This window comes from Haliotis rufescens, unplaced genomic scaffold (assembly GCF_023055435.1).
Source record: "Haliotis rufescens isolate VD_foot unplaced genomic scaffold, xgHalRufe1.0.p SCAF_1, whole genome shotgun sequence".
Taxonomy (NCBI): domain Eukaryota; kingdom Metazoa; phylum Mollusca; class Gastropoda; order Lepetellida; family Haliotidae; genus Haliotis; species Haliotis rufescens.
The window spans coordinates 77,637,324-77,652,410 of NW_025963779.1; the positions used below are offsets into that span (position 1 = coordinate 77,637,324).

General features: G+C 41.5%; 1 protein-coding gene across 1 annotated transcript in view; it reads left to right on the top strand.

The window, feature by feature from the left end:
- Positions 1–12,797, top strand: part of LOC124147870 (A disintegrin and metalloproteinase with thrombospondin motifs 18-like) — a 64,494-nt gene extending 51,697 nt beyond the window's left edge. Inside the window, exons 4-14 of the mRNA XM_046518682.2 lie at positions 168–270; positions 783–861; positions 2,399–2,476; positions 6,101–6,249; positions 7,658–7,695; positions 8,366–8,468; positions 9,429–9,584; positions 10,062–10,200; positions 10,453–10,578; positions 10,902–10,953; positions 11,829–12,797. Of these exons, the coding sequence (XP_046374638.2) occupies positions 168–270; positions 783–861; positions 2,399–2,476; positions 6,101–6,249; positions 7,658–7,695; positions 8,366–8,468; positions 9,429–9,584; positions 10,062–10,200; positions 10,453–10,578; positions 10,902–10,953; positions 11,829–12,223 (1,418 nt within the window). The 3' untranslated portion in view covers positions 12,224–12,797. The remainder of the gene's footprint in view (positions 1–167; positions 271–782; positions 862–2,398; positions 2,477–6,100; positions 6,250–7,657; positions 7,696–8,365; positions 8,469–9,428; positions 9,585–10,061; positions 10,201–10,452; positions 10,579–10,901; positions 10,954–11,828) is intronic.
- The last annotated feature ends 2,290 nt before the right edge of the window (positions 12,798–15,087 follow it).

A 15,087-nucleotide genomic window follows, 5' to 3' on the forward strand; every position in this document is an offset into this window, starting at 1 on the left:
GTGTCCTAGATGGGTAAACCCCATATTCAGTTGCTGTAGTATGGCTTCAATAATGATACAAGCGGCGTGTACCGCTACTCAGATCGGTGATACAGTAGCAGTGTATTGCATTATGGAACACGTATGTTTTGTTTTAAGCTGTTACCGTCATCGTTTCTTTATAACAGATTTCATGAAGAAACCGTTTCTTGGACACAGATCAAAGAGACAGGCGGTTGGGAACTTTCTTGTCGAGACCATCATCATTCTAGATTATCCAGTATTTCTGTTGTAAGAATGTTTTGACAAATCAAATCCCATTTGTTGATGTTTTCGAGATGTATCACCGCGGTGTGAAGTGGTCCGATCTATACCTTTACCTACCAGATACTTCAACTGTTGTACCCGTAGATACAGTAAATGTAACCGTGGATACAGTAAATGTAATAAAGCGTTACATAACATGATTATTTCTTCAAGTTGTTATTGTAGACTTTCACATTTCAACCGAATTTTAACTCTATTTCATTGTCCTTTGCATACCACTGTCTGTCAGATTGTTTCTTCTGTTGACAAGTCAGTGACCTTTAGTGCCACACAAGGATATACGCATGCGCACGTACGCACATGAAACCTTGGAAGTGCTGAGCTGGGCCCACTTGCTCAAAGCGATCTTAGCGCTACGACTATTGTACGCCTATGTGAAAGAATGGGAGTTCTTAGCTTAGCTCTTAGATCGCTTTGTGCAAGTTGGGTCATGCTACGATGACATTTTCCCCAAACATGTTTTTTCTTTCAAACAGCTGGAGTAGGAGGAACAGGAACGACAACGTCGCCACGAAGCAGGAGATGGTGGACTACTACGCCAACATCGTGGAAGCTGTAAGTAGGTCAGAGGTCACCAACACGACCTTGTCCTTGTGGCTTTTAACACCCGTCCACGCAAAACTTGTCGCTAAGTGCTTAATGTGTATAATGACGAACACCAAAAATGTAATCATTAGCGTCAATAATCTAAGTGGAGCATTGGTGCCAAAATTTCATATTTCAAGAACCACCAACAATTTCATTTTCCTATAATACGAACACCATTTCATCCAGGTTGTTCAATTATAGGAAATTGTTGCAGGAAATATTACAGGACGTGTCAGTTCCACAACTTGTGGCTGCCAATTCCGTATAAGTGACATATCAAATAATGCTACATATAATGCCAGCATATTACATGAGGAAGAATCTGCAATAACCATACATCAACTATCAACTTTTGACTTGACTCTAAAGCCTGAAGAAATATTAATTCCTCTTTTGTACTGGATTCCAAAGCTCCATAAAATCCATACATAGAGAGATATATTGCTTGGTCCAGCAAATGTACCACCAAATTCTTGTCTCAACAATTAACCATAATCCTTAATGCAATGAAGGAAGGACTTCCTTTATCTTTACAGAGAGTATTTGAGAAAAGTGGAGTTAATACCCTGTGGACTCTCAAAAACTCCAAGGATTTGCTTGACTTTTTACAATCTCAGAAAAGAAGCAGGCTCAATTCTGTCAAAACGTCTGATTTTTCAACTTTGTATGCCACTATCCCGCATGAAAAACTTAAGGGAAAACCTCATTCCTTGATCCATGGGGCTTTTATTACAAAACGTGGTGCCCATAGATACAGTTACATATCTATCTTCAGAGGTTCAGGTCAATTTGTGATAAACAAAAGCAAATGCCATCTGAAGTTTACTCAGAAAACAATGTGTGAAATGCTGGACTTCCTCATTGATAACAGGGGGCACGGGTGGCCCAGTCGTCTAAGGCGCCGCGATTCGCTGTGCAGAGTTGCGTCCCTGGACACGCCAGAAACCTATGATTGTGGGTTCGAATCCCGGTTCGCCCCGATTATGTTTCTAGGTTTGTCAGCACCATACCCGTGCTCGTGGGTTTCACCGAAGTGGTAAACGTCTGAGACCTGCATCACTTCGGGCTTTCCTCCCACATTAAGCTGACACGCTGCGATATAACTGGAATACTGTTAAAAGCGGCGTTAAACCCAACTCACTCACTCACTCATTGATAACATCTGTGTACAATGTGGGTGAATTCCAATTCTTGCTGATCTCTTTCTTGGTGCATATGAATCAGAATTTCTGCTCGGATTGGCAAAGTCAAAACAAAGTAATTTGGCCAAAAAAATTAACATTTAGCTTCAAGTATATCGGTGATCTGATATCGTTCAATAACCATCAAAAAGCCAATTCCCTTCCACTGATTTACACAACGGAACTAGCAATAAAGGAAGACCGTCTCATCAGTTTTATATTCAGATATTTGCATAATGATTCAGCATAATGATTGGCATGTAGAGAAAAACATGTGATTCTGCTGTTGTATTCTGATTCCATGAACGTCACTTATGTTGCAGGTAAACAGACGTTACGACAGTGTGACGTCACCCGGCTTCACCCTAGACATCGTTGTCAACGCCATCATAATAGCTGAGGTAGGATATAGAGATTACTACACGAGTGTCTGTCAAATATCATTTATATGGCGAATTGTTCCAAAGGGTAGGCGAAAGCAAGTTAAATGCGTTTTGAAAAAACAAGTCTTAAGCTAAATGGTACCTAACAGGCACGAGTGCAGTAACCTGTTTCTTACACACCCTAACATCGCACCGTTTTAGCATCGATTCGATGCATATTTTGTCAGTTCTCATAATCGCAGTGGCGCATTCATACATAACACAACGGTCATGATTGACTTCACCCGGCTTACTGCTTACTTCCCAAGCCTAGTGTCACGATCTCACACATATGCTTGAGACAAGTTATCTCAAATGGGTGTCTCACCCACAGGTGTGTTAGAAGTAAATGAACTGTCCATGTCTTGTAACAGTAATATCATTTAAACCAACATTCGCCACAAATAAACTAGTGTCCAAAAGAAACGATACCACCTGTTTGCAACGACATAAAAGAAAAACTAAACAATGCAGAAGTTTAGGATTGGTGTTATGCTTTTGAGAAATCCTTTCACAACATCTGTACAAAAATTTCATTTCAATAAAATCTGTACAACTAATATGACAAGCCTTTAAAGATGGGTGGGGTCGAAAAATGAACATTTCGTTAGAGCACTGATCACAGAAACAACGGGAAATGTCACACCACACGTCTCAAAGTCAAGTCAGTAGCGGGTATGCCCACCGTGAGCATCAATACATGTCAGAACACGCCTACGGACTGATGACGTCAAACGTCTGATGACGTTGGGAGTGATGCGTTGCCATTCCTCGAGGAGACATCGTTCCAAGTCCTGGACGTTGACTGGAGGCACACGGCGACGTCGGATTTGCCGATCGAGGTGGTCCCATAAGTGCTCGATGGGATTCATGTCCGGTGAACATGCGGGCCATGGCAAAACCTGTACGTTGGCGTTGGCAAGGAAGTTCTGTGTCAATCTTGCTGTGTCTGGCCTTGCATTGTCATGTTGGAAAAGGAGTCCACGAGGCTGTTGCTGAATAAAGGGCACCACAACAGGTCGTAGGATGTCATCAAGATAACGCTGTGCATTCAGGTTTCCACGAATTACGACAAGCATCGTTTTGACGTCACCACATATGCCACCCCAAACCATTAACCCTCCACCTCCAAACGGCCGGACCTGTTGGATACAGTTAGGCGCCAAACGTTCACCAAATCGTCGGTATACAAGCTGCCGTCCATCGTTTCTGAAGATGAGGAATCTGCTCTCATCAGAGAACATTACACGTGCCCAGTCCCACCGTTGCCAACGTCGAACTCGCCTGGCCCAGATCAGTCTGTTGTTCCGGTGTCGAGGCGTCAGGAGCGGTCCGCGGTAGGGATGACGTGGCCGGATACCATACTGCCGTAGTCTCCTGTAGACGGTCTGTCGACTGATCCTGTGTCCCAGTGCTGTAGCCGCCGTGGACGTCGCTGTTACGGTGCGGTTCCTCAGGTGTAATACCCGGATGTAACGATCTTCACAGGGCGTGGTTACTCGTGGTCTTCCACTCCTGGGCCTGTCTGACGTCTGACCTGTCTGACGTAACCGCTGCATCAACCTGGTGATAGTGATGCGTGCGCAGCCCAACCTTCTGGCGACGTCGACGTGTGACGCTCCTTGTTGGACCATTCCAACGGCTCTCTCTCTCTCGATGGCTGTCAAACGTGGCATATCTTGTGTTCTTTTTGTTGCTGTGATATCAACGTGTCTGATCAGCCGTTTTATACAGTTTTTCTGCACGTGCAGAACATGCTAGAGAGGGAAATGTCACTTTCACGAAATTTACGTTTTTTCCCGGAAGTGATCACGTGTTCCCGGTATTTTTTATCGACTATGCTGTGTTTGGGATGTGCAATACGAATTGGCATGTTTTCATACTAGACAATTCACTTAGTAAAAAACAATTTTGAAAATAAGTTGGTATAGTTTCTTTTGGACACTAGTTTAGTTTGTAAAATGAGTATTTTCATTCTGGGGTGAATTATGAAGATAAATAACAGCGATTTCATTTAAACATTTTCAAGAAATTCCGTACACACCTTCAACAACCACACAAACTCAAGATGGGTCCATTCATTCATCTGCTGTCCGACGTCGTGGTATGGACGAAACTGACTCAAAGCGACATCACTCATTCATTAACCTATTTTCAAGAATCTGTAATAAATACCAATATTTCTGTCAATGAATTACGGGTATACATGCTCTGGTACATTCATCAAACGTCGCTGTACAGAGTGGAGTCCCTTGGACATGCCAGGATCTGTGATCACGGGTTTGAATCTAAGATTCGCCCTGTTTATCATCCTTGGTTTGTCAGTATCATACCGGTGTAAGTTGCCAAAATCTAACACACATATACTCGATTATACGAGTATACCCGGGGTAGATTCGGGGGACTCCCCCCCCCCCCCCCCCCCCCCCCATTCCCCCAAATCTACCCCGGTGTGTGGTGACTTTCTTCCCACATCAAGCTGACATACCATGACATAACTGACAACACTGTTAAAACCGACGTTAAATCCTCACTCACTTACTGACTCACTCTTCACGCAGTGACAACAAGATAACAATTCATAAGAATAGGTTTATGTGATATAACCAATCAGATTGTTAAATCAACATTCAAAAGGGTAAAGTATGTTAGTTTGGCTTTATGCAAGAAATAGTTATTAAACAGGGTGCCGTTGTACAAAACATACTTAGCGCTACGACTGTCGTAAGTCTGTGTTAAGGTATGGGAGTTACGATCACCTTAGCGCTAAGATCGCTTTGTACAACGGCACCCAGATCCCCAGATTTTGGCCCCTGATTGATCTCCCTATCAGTGCATTATTTTGCTGGGAAAGATATGTTTGACTATTCCAAGAATCCCTTTATCACAAAGTGCTTATACAGTAAACTACGTTTAAAACGAACACGCTTATAACGAACCGACCGATATAACGAACTTATTTTTTAGTCCCGGCCATTTGTTGTAAATATGCTGTATATATGCTTATAACGAACTACGGTTATTACGAACTAAAATTAGTGGTCCCTTTGAGTTCGTTATAACCGTAGTTAACTGTTACGTGTTATCAACGGAGTAGTTGTGAAGCAGAGTATATGCACCGTGTTGTCGAGGAAGCGAAACGATAGAACCACGGTGCATTTTGTTCCAGAAGTTTGTTATCTATTGTTTTTTGTTATTCGGGACTCAGCGTACACAGTTTCAGAAAGGCGACGAGTGAAATGTAAGGAAAACTGCGTGAAGCCTGAAGATTAGACCCTAACCCTTTCATCTCCTGTAACTCTCCGGAGAAGTAAGAACAATGTTTGGTGCGCTTGTTTCACCGATAGAATTACTGACGCCAAGTTGGAATGTTAAATACATGTCGAGTTATGGGACCTTTCTGCTGACATTAATTTTTTGTTTTGTTTGTTTGGTTTAAATATGTTTTTTGTCAGACTTGTGGAGGCAGTTTAGGAGGCTGTTTCAATACCCGGGCTTGTTTCAATATGGAGGACAAGGTGTGAAGCCCATTTAGGTGGCGTTGACTATCGTAAAACCTCACAAACGCACCCAATCACTCACTCCAATCATGCTTCGTCACAGAACCCTCTCCAGTCGCCATGGACACAGAACCTGAACGTCAGTAACCGGATTGACGCAGACAGAGCACTGGACAGTCTGGAGGCGTTCTTGTTGATCACAGGCGGCGTTATAGCGGGGATTCCCTACGATCATACCTTCATTATTACAGGGTATTCATATTAACTTCACACCGACAATCCTACCTATTAACTCTCATTAACTTTGCATGTAACTAATGTGTTTTTAATTGACTTTATTTCTCTCATTGCCGTGGTTATAAATGACGTGAATGAATATTGTTTTACAACGTTTGTACAATTGGGCAGCTGTTCAGTGGAGCAGATGTAATTAATGGTGTGTTAAGTGATGCTTAAGAACAAGCAGCACATCGGTTCCGAACGTATATTAAGATGAAGCTTCTTTTATTGACATGAAGAAAATATGGACTATATATCACTATTAGGAATAGAAATTGAATTATTCCTTTAATTAGCATATTCCATTCTTGTTATTCCTAACATATGATATTTGCGATATTGAAACACATAAGGCTAATAATCCCTTTAACATATTTTGTCAATATTAAAATGATCGGAGTTTAATACATATACTAACGTAAATTACGAAAACGTAGGAATACGTGAGTGGATTTGCAGCCAGGTTTGTTTACATGGGCAGTTCCGTGAAAGCGCCATCTAGCCTTTCAGTGCTAGTCATGCAGTGTCCCAGCAGGTGGGCACCACATTGATGAACAAGGAGCTTAGAACATTATTTGAAACAAGTAGTTCCTGCAGATGACCTCATTGGCATATTTATCGGATCGGCCTACCGCATTGATAACACTATGCGTTACATGATACCGTAAGTTATTGAATTCATATAAACTTACGACTTGATATAGCTACCAGTAGAATGTTAGCGAAAATGGCGTTAAACAATATGTACTCACTCACTCATCGTGGAGATGGCATTTCCCTAGTCAACTCTATATGTAATCTCATATGGTCAACAAGTTGTCGGGGGCACGGGTGGCCCAGTCGTCTAAGGCGCCGGGATTCGCTGTGCGGAGTTGCGTCCCTTGGGCACGCCAGAAACCTATGATTGTGGGTTCGAATCCCGGTTCGCCCCGATTATGTTTCTAGGTTTGTCAGCACCATATCCGTGCTCGTGGGTTTCACCGAAGTTGTAAACGTCTGGGACCTGCATCACTTCGGGCTTTCCTCCCACATTAAGCTGACACGCCGTGATATAACTGGAATACTGTTAAAAGCGGCGCTAAACCCAACTCACTCACTCACTCAACCATTTGTCGGTGTGTGTCTATGACAACTATTACTGTTTCTGCTTCTGTTTCTATTTCTGTTTCAACTATTACTTGCCTTTGCATGTGTTTGTGATGGGTGCCATCGGTGTCACAGAGTACGCTCACCTTTTCGCTAACACCTGGTATCATCACTGTTTGATAGTGATTCCTAAACACATGCTCATGATATAGTCAGAACCATACAATCGACTTAGCTTTTGGCAGAGTTTTCTTATGAATATGGAAAGGGTTTTGTCACTTTTATTTATCTGCAGATACGATTTGGTTCGGGGCGAAAGCACATCCACGGCAGGTAAGAGAATGTTTTCTGTAAACTATCACAACACTACAGTACGCAGGTCTTCCACTGTCGTTGGGAAATGCATTAAGCTTTGTCACATATGTCATGTTTATGTGTGGATAGTAGAGTTGTCAATAACTTAAAGGTGGTTGGCGATAGGCTCGGGTCAATCGACAGTCATAACAAGTTTGATTTAAGTCTCTTAACATCAGTTTGATGTTTTCTCAAATCTTATGATGGGGCAGTTATTGTCAGGTCTAAGATGTAGATTCTGTTTCACATATTTAACTGTCAACATAGTATGGATATGGGTACCAGACAAAAGCACATTGTCTATGTTTATGGCTAAGCTACGTGGAGAATAGGTTGGTCAAGCAATGGGCATCAGAGTTGGTCATTCTGAATGAATATCAGTCGGGCAGTAAATACATTTTAGAAGTGTCAAGCAAACTATTACCAAAGAAGCTCACTGTTAAACACAAAGTACTGCAGTAACATGGGATTTTACAGACGCTGCCTTTATTACTCAAACGTACATTTAGTTTCAAGTTAAGCAGATGTTCCACTCGACCTGCACCCAACAACCTAGATTGTTCATTCCCTAAAACTGTGGATCAGTCTACCTTTACCTACATTCATCAGCGTTATATGTACGACATTTTTATACTGCTTCTCCACATAGGTATAGCCTCGTTCAGGGTGTGTAACGTCAGATCAGGCTCCATCTCGGAAGACATCAGGAGCGAGTCGACTGCTGGCATCATCGCCCACGAGATTGGGCATGCGTAAGTGCCTACTAGCTCAGTGGTTAAAACGTCCGCAAGTCACGCCGAAGATTTCGATGGTTACAATGATTGTTGTTTGTTTGTTGTTTAACGCCGCACTCAGCAATATTCCAGCTATATGACGGCGGTCTGTAAATAATAGAGTCTGGACCAGACAATCCAGTGATTGACATCATGAGCATTGATCCACGCAATTGGGATCAATCCCATACATCAACCAAGTCAGCGAGCCTGACCACCCGATCCTGTTAGTCGCCTCTTACAACAAGCATAGTCACCTCTTACGGGAAGCATGGGTTGCTGAAGACCTATTCTACCCCGGATCTTCACGGGTCGGTTATAATAAAGATGTAGGGACCATTCTTGGGTGTACCCTGTGGTGTAATTGCTACATAATGGGGCATAAAACGCTACGAGCATGTTCTCCATTTTTACATTATATTGTATTTGCACAGCGAAATTATCTTACCAACATGTTTTAAGGATACTTTCAAACATATACAAAATCGATAGAAGACAGCTGTTCGATTGAGCTGAAGTTAACTTGCGCTAATGTCACGTGACTTCCACTGACTCGGAAAAAGCGTGCGGCTTTTTGCTTTGAAGCGGGGTATATGGGATTTATTCTGCCTCTCAGAAATCCACGTTCAGACTTGCTCGTGGCGGGGTATAAGAGATTTATTCCACCGCTGAGAAATTTATTACGCTCCAATGCGGGATACACAGTTTATCAAGATCATGTGATCCAGTCAGGTCTCATCATTCTGACATGAAGGTGTGATAAACCAACAAATAATTTACCTATCAGTTTCATTGAACGATTAAACATCGCAATAATGAAGATTAAACATCTCCATAATGAAGATTAAATAAGCCATAGAGAACAGAAGATCTGGGACATTAGTGGCCATAAACATTATTCACTTACAGACATAGTCTTACTGTTGCTCCTGTCCACAGACTCTCTGCTCTTCACGACGGTGACGGCAACAGCTGTGACGGCACCGCCAAATTCATCATGGCCCCGTCCCTCGGTATTCCCCCACGGAGCCAGGCGTCCAACCCTTGGCTCTTCTCCACCTGTTCCATTGCCTACTTCAGAGTATTTTTGGCCAGGTAAACCTCATTGCAGTAGAGCAGGGTTATGATGCATCAAGGTGACTTAACGTCGCGTCCAAGATTATTGCACTCATATACAGACATGCATGTATACATCTTTTAACGTATATTTGGTATGACACGGCCGGGGATCGAAACCCGAACCTTCCGCTCTCCGGGCGGGCGCTCTACCACTACACCCCGGAGGTGGTCGAATGATGTATCAAACTATCGCTGAAACCGAATGAAACCGAAGCCTTAGGCATTTATTTGACTCTACAATTCCTCCATTTTGATATGTAATGTTACATGCTACTTGCTGCTATATGATCATATTTGTTATCTTAGTAATCTAATGGCGTTTACGTACTAATAAATGGCGCTTGAAAAGTTATAAGCAACAGACAGGATTCAATAAACATCATGTCGGTGTTTAGGATATTATGGTAAATACATGATACCCATTAAACACATTGCCTTCTGTTTTATTCACAGATCATCTGCATCCTGCACGCGAACCGTGACCGGAAGTCCACTGAACTTATCTCCCTTCCTCACTGAGCCGTTTGGTCAGAAGTACCCAGCCGATGTACAATGTGAGATATTTCTCGGAACTGGATCAAAGCTCTGTAGGGTAGGTATATACGCATGATAAAAAAAGATTGCAATTTGACATAAACATACGACTCAAAGCTCATTGCAGTTGACGTGCTGGTGTATCAGTTTGACAAAACTACAATCATTAACCTAGGAGCGATCTACTGCTTCTTATCAGCGCAAACACTCTTCAAGGTATGAAGCACCAGTATTGGCTTGTTCAGAATGTCCGTCGGGGTTGCAAGAGGTTCATCTCTCCCCTTTCTTTACATAGTGATCTCTGTTACAGGATCTGTATATGGGCGAGGAAAGGACATTTGACGACATGTGCAGGTCGATGTTCTGTGACGATCCAGGCTCTCGGTTCTGTTTCTCTATACCCGCTCACGATGGCACATCCTGTGGAAATAGAAAGGTTGAAAATCTTGCCGTCATTTTTTGTTCAGATTTCTAATTTGACACTGAAACTATTTTACTGTATTATATCTGAAACAAATATTGCATTCTTAGAGATCTCAACAAGTCTCACCATAATATATCATCACAGTTGATATGTAATTATTTATGGTTTTGCGTCGTGTTCGCAAAGTTTTCTTTAAAAAAGGTATCACAAAAAACATTTAGATATAAATAAAAATAGAGCGTTCAGAAATGATAATGGTGCAGTTAAGCGTACCTTTACCCAGATGACAAAAATACCGTACATGTGTCAATCATCGAGCATTGTGTTTGTTGCAGTGGTGTCAGTTAGGACAATGTGTCGTCTCGGGGGCCGCTCCTCCCACACCGGGTAAGTCCACTCCACTATAATACTGTCTGTCAATCAGTGGTATTTCTCATTAACCACCCACTTTGGTGAAAGAGTGTATCTTACAAAGAATGTTATCAACAAATATTAACATAAACTCAGAAAACGTGATAAAATATCGTCAACAAACACGAGTAAAGTCACTGTCTATCTGCAGCTAAAAACACATGTATATAACTAATAAATCGGATTTTGTTTCTCATGTAGATTACACTCGGATCTTTTAAAAAACGTTTGGCTATATATACGAATTTCATTGATATATTTAAATCTTTTTTTAAGTTATCGCTTTTGAAACTATCTGCAGTAGCTGTGAATCTCACAGAGGACGTGCCATCTGCCTTTTTTCGACTAGGAGATAATCATTTGAGGTTTCATATAGGAGAAGAAATTAAATTTGGAAGGAATAAATATCTTTCGAAGGCAATCTTTAATGGCTTGATGTGAAAGTAGCAAAAGGGTGACGTTGTCTCCACTTTCTAAAATATATTTTCAAATGTGTAGTTTGAAGTAGCGTGGTTACATTGATAACGGTTCATGCATATTTGATTGAAAAACTGACATATTAAACTTTCTCACTACAATTCGGCAAGACACTACACAATGCTTATTGCACTGAATTGGGTATGTTCTTCTTGTGGTTTCCATTGCCAAACCGACCATACATTTACTATCGCCGAAATTAAGAACACTTTCTTTTACTTCAAACTTAAAACCCCGAACGTTGATATAACCGCTATGACTATTTCCGAATCACCTGGTAAGGCCACATGTTTTTTCATTTCTGAAAGATAACCCTTTGTTAAATTGATGACATTGTTCCGATCAATAATCGTAGACTGTCTGTATATTTACAGAGAACTGCCCCGCTGGAGATGATCCGGATGTCCTGTGTAATGCCAATTCCTGCTCCACCCCGATCTTGAGGGACTTCCTATGCTGTGCAACATGTAATGGTATTGCCACCGAGACGCCAGTGCGCACGCGCGGTTTGACGTCAGCGTCCATCTTTGCTGTGACCAATGCCGCTTCTGCGCTCAACTCAAGAGGGCCTACAACAGCATCGATGATGCCACGGCCGACGATGATGTCAAGACAACCTCGTGGCAGAACAACAGTATCAATGTTTGAAAGACCAAGGATGAAAAAAACAACAGCGTCAATGTTTGACAGACCAAGGATGAAGAAGACCACTGCATCTGTATTTCACTTCAGAAGGCCAGGAAGAACCACGGCCTCCATGTTTCCTTGACTTGTTAGCATGGGATAATTTAATCTATTTTTACACTGAACTCTCCTTAAGTACTGGAGATCATCGATAATATCTGTTTGCAATGTTGGATAGTGCCGAGACATTCTGACATGACGATTAAGTTTGTTCGTCTCAAACGATAAATAGACATTATGGGGATCATGTTAACAAGGTGTAATGTCAAAACACAGTTGACATTTACCAGGTGTAATTCAGGAAAATATTTAAAGATAAAGGCTGCTCGAAGTGATTGTTTTAAAATATAGGTGTGGGATTTTTACAGCAAAGTTTTATTACTTTTGTTAGAACTATGGCTCGGCAGATCCGCTAACCAAAAAATTAAAACACCTTATTTGTTGTTTCTTCCGGTTAGTATTGACATGGAATCAGACAAGTGTCAAGAAAAGCTCGATGTTTAATAGAGGTTCCTGATCTTCTCAATTACAAAACTTGTGATTTTACACACACACACACACACACACACACACACACACACACACACGCACACGCACGCACGCACGCACTTAGCCCAGGGTTAATGTTCAAGGAAAGTAATGTTACTTTTCACAATGACACCCGTAATTATTGTTGTAGGCTGATTTCATTGTGCACGTAAATAAAGAGAATAATCATAGATAAGTAATTGTTTGTTTACTCTGTTTTTGGAATACATGTACCTTTCGTATATTGCTACAACACTCATTCATTCATTGTGACACGTGTACAGATAAACTAGAGCTGTATTCAAGGATGGTTACGATGGTTACGTACATCCATGATGTAAGATCAATATGATTGATACATAAGATCAAGTGTTTTCCTCAACTTTCTCCAATGCGGTTTGCCTAATGTCAGGGGACCATTGCTTACCATGTCAGCAATCTCATAAAGAAAGAAAACTGTGGGACTTTGAAAGAGAGTTCAGACCAAGTAATTTATAAAAGGTGAATGTAACACCCTTGCCAAACATGAGTCACAGACACTTAATTAATTAGATACATGCAATCCTGGCAGTCTTCCATTCCATTTCATTGCCTGCAAAATTGGGCCCCAAATGACCATGATCTGTTGTCTTTATTCAAAATTATCCTTGCTAATTTCGCATGAGGGTCGAGGCTGAAATGTGTTTTGAGCGTAAGGTGAAATAAAATGATGCGTTTTTCATACCCATTTTCGAAGACATTTGGCATTATCTTATGTTGGAAAACGCATGCCACGTTTTGGAAGGTTGGTCAAAGTTGAGACTGCATGCTTTTAGAACTTTTTAGGGAATGGTCAAAGTGTAAAATCGATACATTTTAATTCAACGAATAAAGAAAGCCCTATTACATATAATCCAGATTACAGATTAAAAGGAGAAGCGAATGCCTAGAAAGCTATTTTCAGTACTTACGCGATGGCCATATTTAAAGAAAAAACGGATTTAAACTTTTGAACTGAATGTTAACGTGCACGTTTGTGGAGTCCTTAAGCTTACATGTATGTGACCACGTGACACCTGTTGAGTACGCACTGCTTCTCACAGCATGCTGGCACTGCATTGTTTGCGGTATGATCTATATAACACGTTTCATCTGTGTTTGGTCACCAGTTTATGAGACAATACTGTCTCATGTGACCAGCTCATTTTGCACATGTCTGTTCTGATCAAATCATTTTGTAGGAGACACATATCTGTATGAATTTATCCAAGGGTCGCTTCAACATGCAACTTATAACAAATACTGAAATCAAGTGGCATCAATGTTAGTTCAATCTTGACTGGACTACGTGACTCACACAATCAGTGATATGTAAACAGCGTACACAACCTTTCACACCTAATCGTGCAGTGTTGTATTGTAGGTTTCATGGCTACAGTGGTACAAGTGTTTGGTTTCAGAACGAGATGAAACTTTATCGGCGTGACAGCATATAGGCAGCTTCTAGTGGTAGAGCGTCCGCCCGGAAAGCGGAAGGTCCGGGGTTTTCTCCCCGGCCGCGTCATACCAAAAGAGGTTAAAAGATGGTACTTGTTTTTACCCTGTCTGGCGCTCGGCATTAAGGGGCTAAAACAAGGCTGTCGGCTCGGAGTCAGTATACTGTGTGTGAGTGGGGTATTCATGTTAAACTGCGACATGGTATCTCAGTGAGCTAGCACTATAAATCGGCATCAGTCCGGACTAGTACAAGCAGCCACACACACACACACACACACACACACACACACACACACACACACACACACACACACACTCACATAGTCGACAAAACGTTGTGAATAAACATTATCCTCACTTCTATCCAGGTTATTCCCTGTAGGCAATTCACTCCAAAATTAAATACAAATTAATCTGGGACGTCACTGAATGTTGGCTTTTGGTGATTTATAATAGGATAAAAAAAGTTCATAACTGGTCGTCACATCTTACATATAACTATATACTGCAGATTCAAAGATATTTCGGGTGGTGGGATAGTCAAGTGGTTAAAGTGTTCGTTAGCCATGCCGAAGGTCCGTGTTCGATTCCCCACATGGGTACAATGTGTAAGCCAGTTTCTGATGTCTGACTCGTGATATCGCTGGGATATGGTTAAAAGAGGCATAAAAACCTACTCACTCATTTAGATACATGTACTTACATTTCAATGTATATTAAATCATCAGGGTTTATTTCATGTTGAAAATACACGCGGTAGCTAGTTGGACGATACATTATAGAAAGGGGCCTTTAACAAGATTGAAATGTAAAAGTACAACAATGTATGACTTTAACTGTAATGTAAATATAGAGCCTAGATCATACCATGGGTTTCTAAAGAAAGGGCAAGGTTATCACGACCCTGCCTATTTATTTCAATTTCCCGATAGGGTTACATGGTAG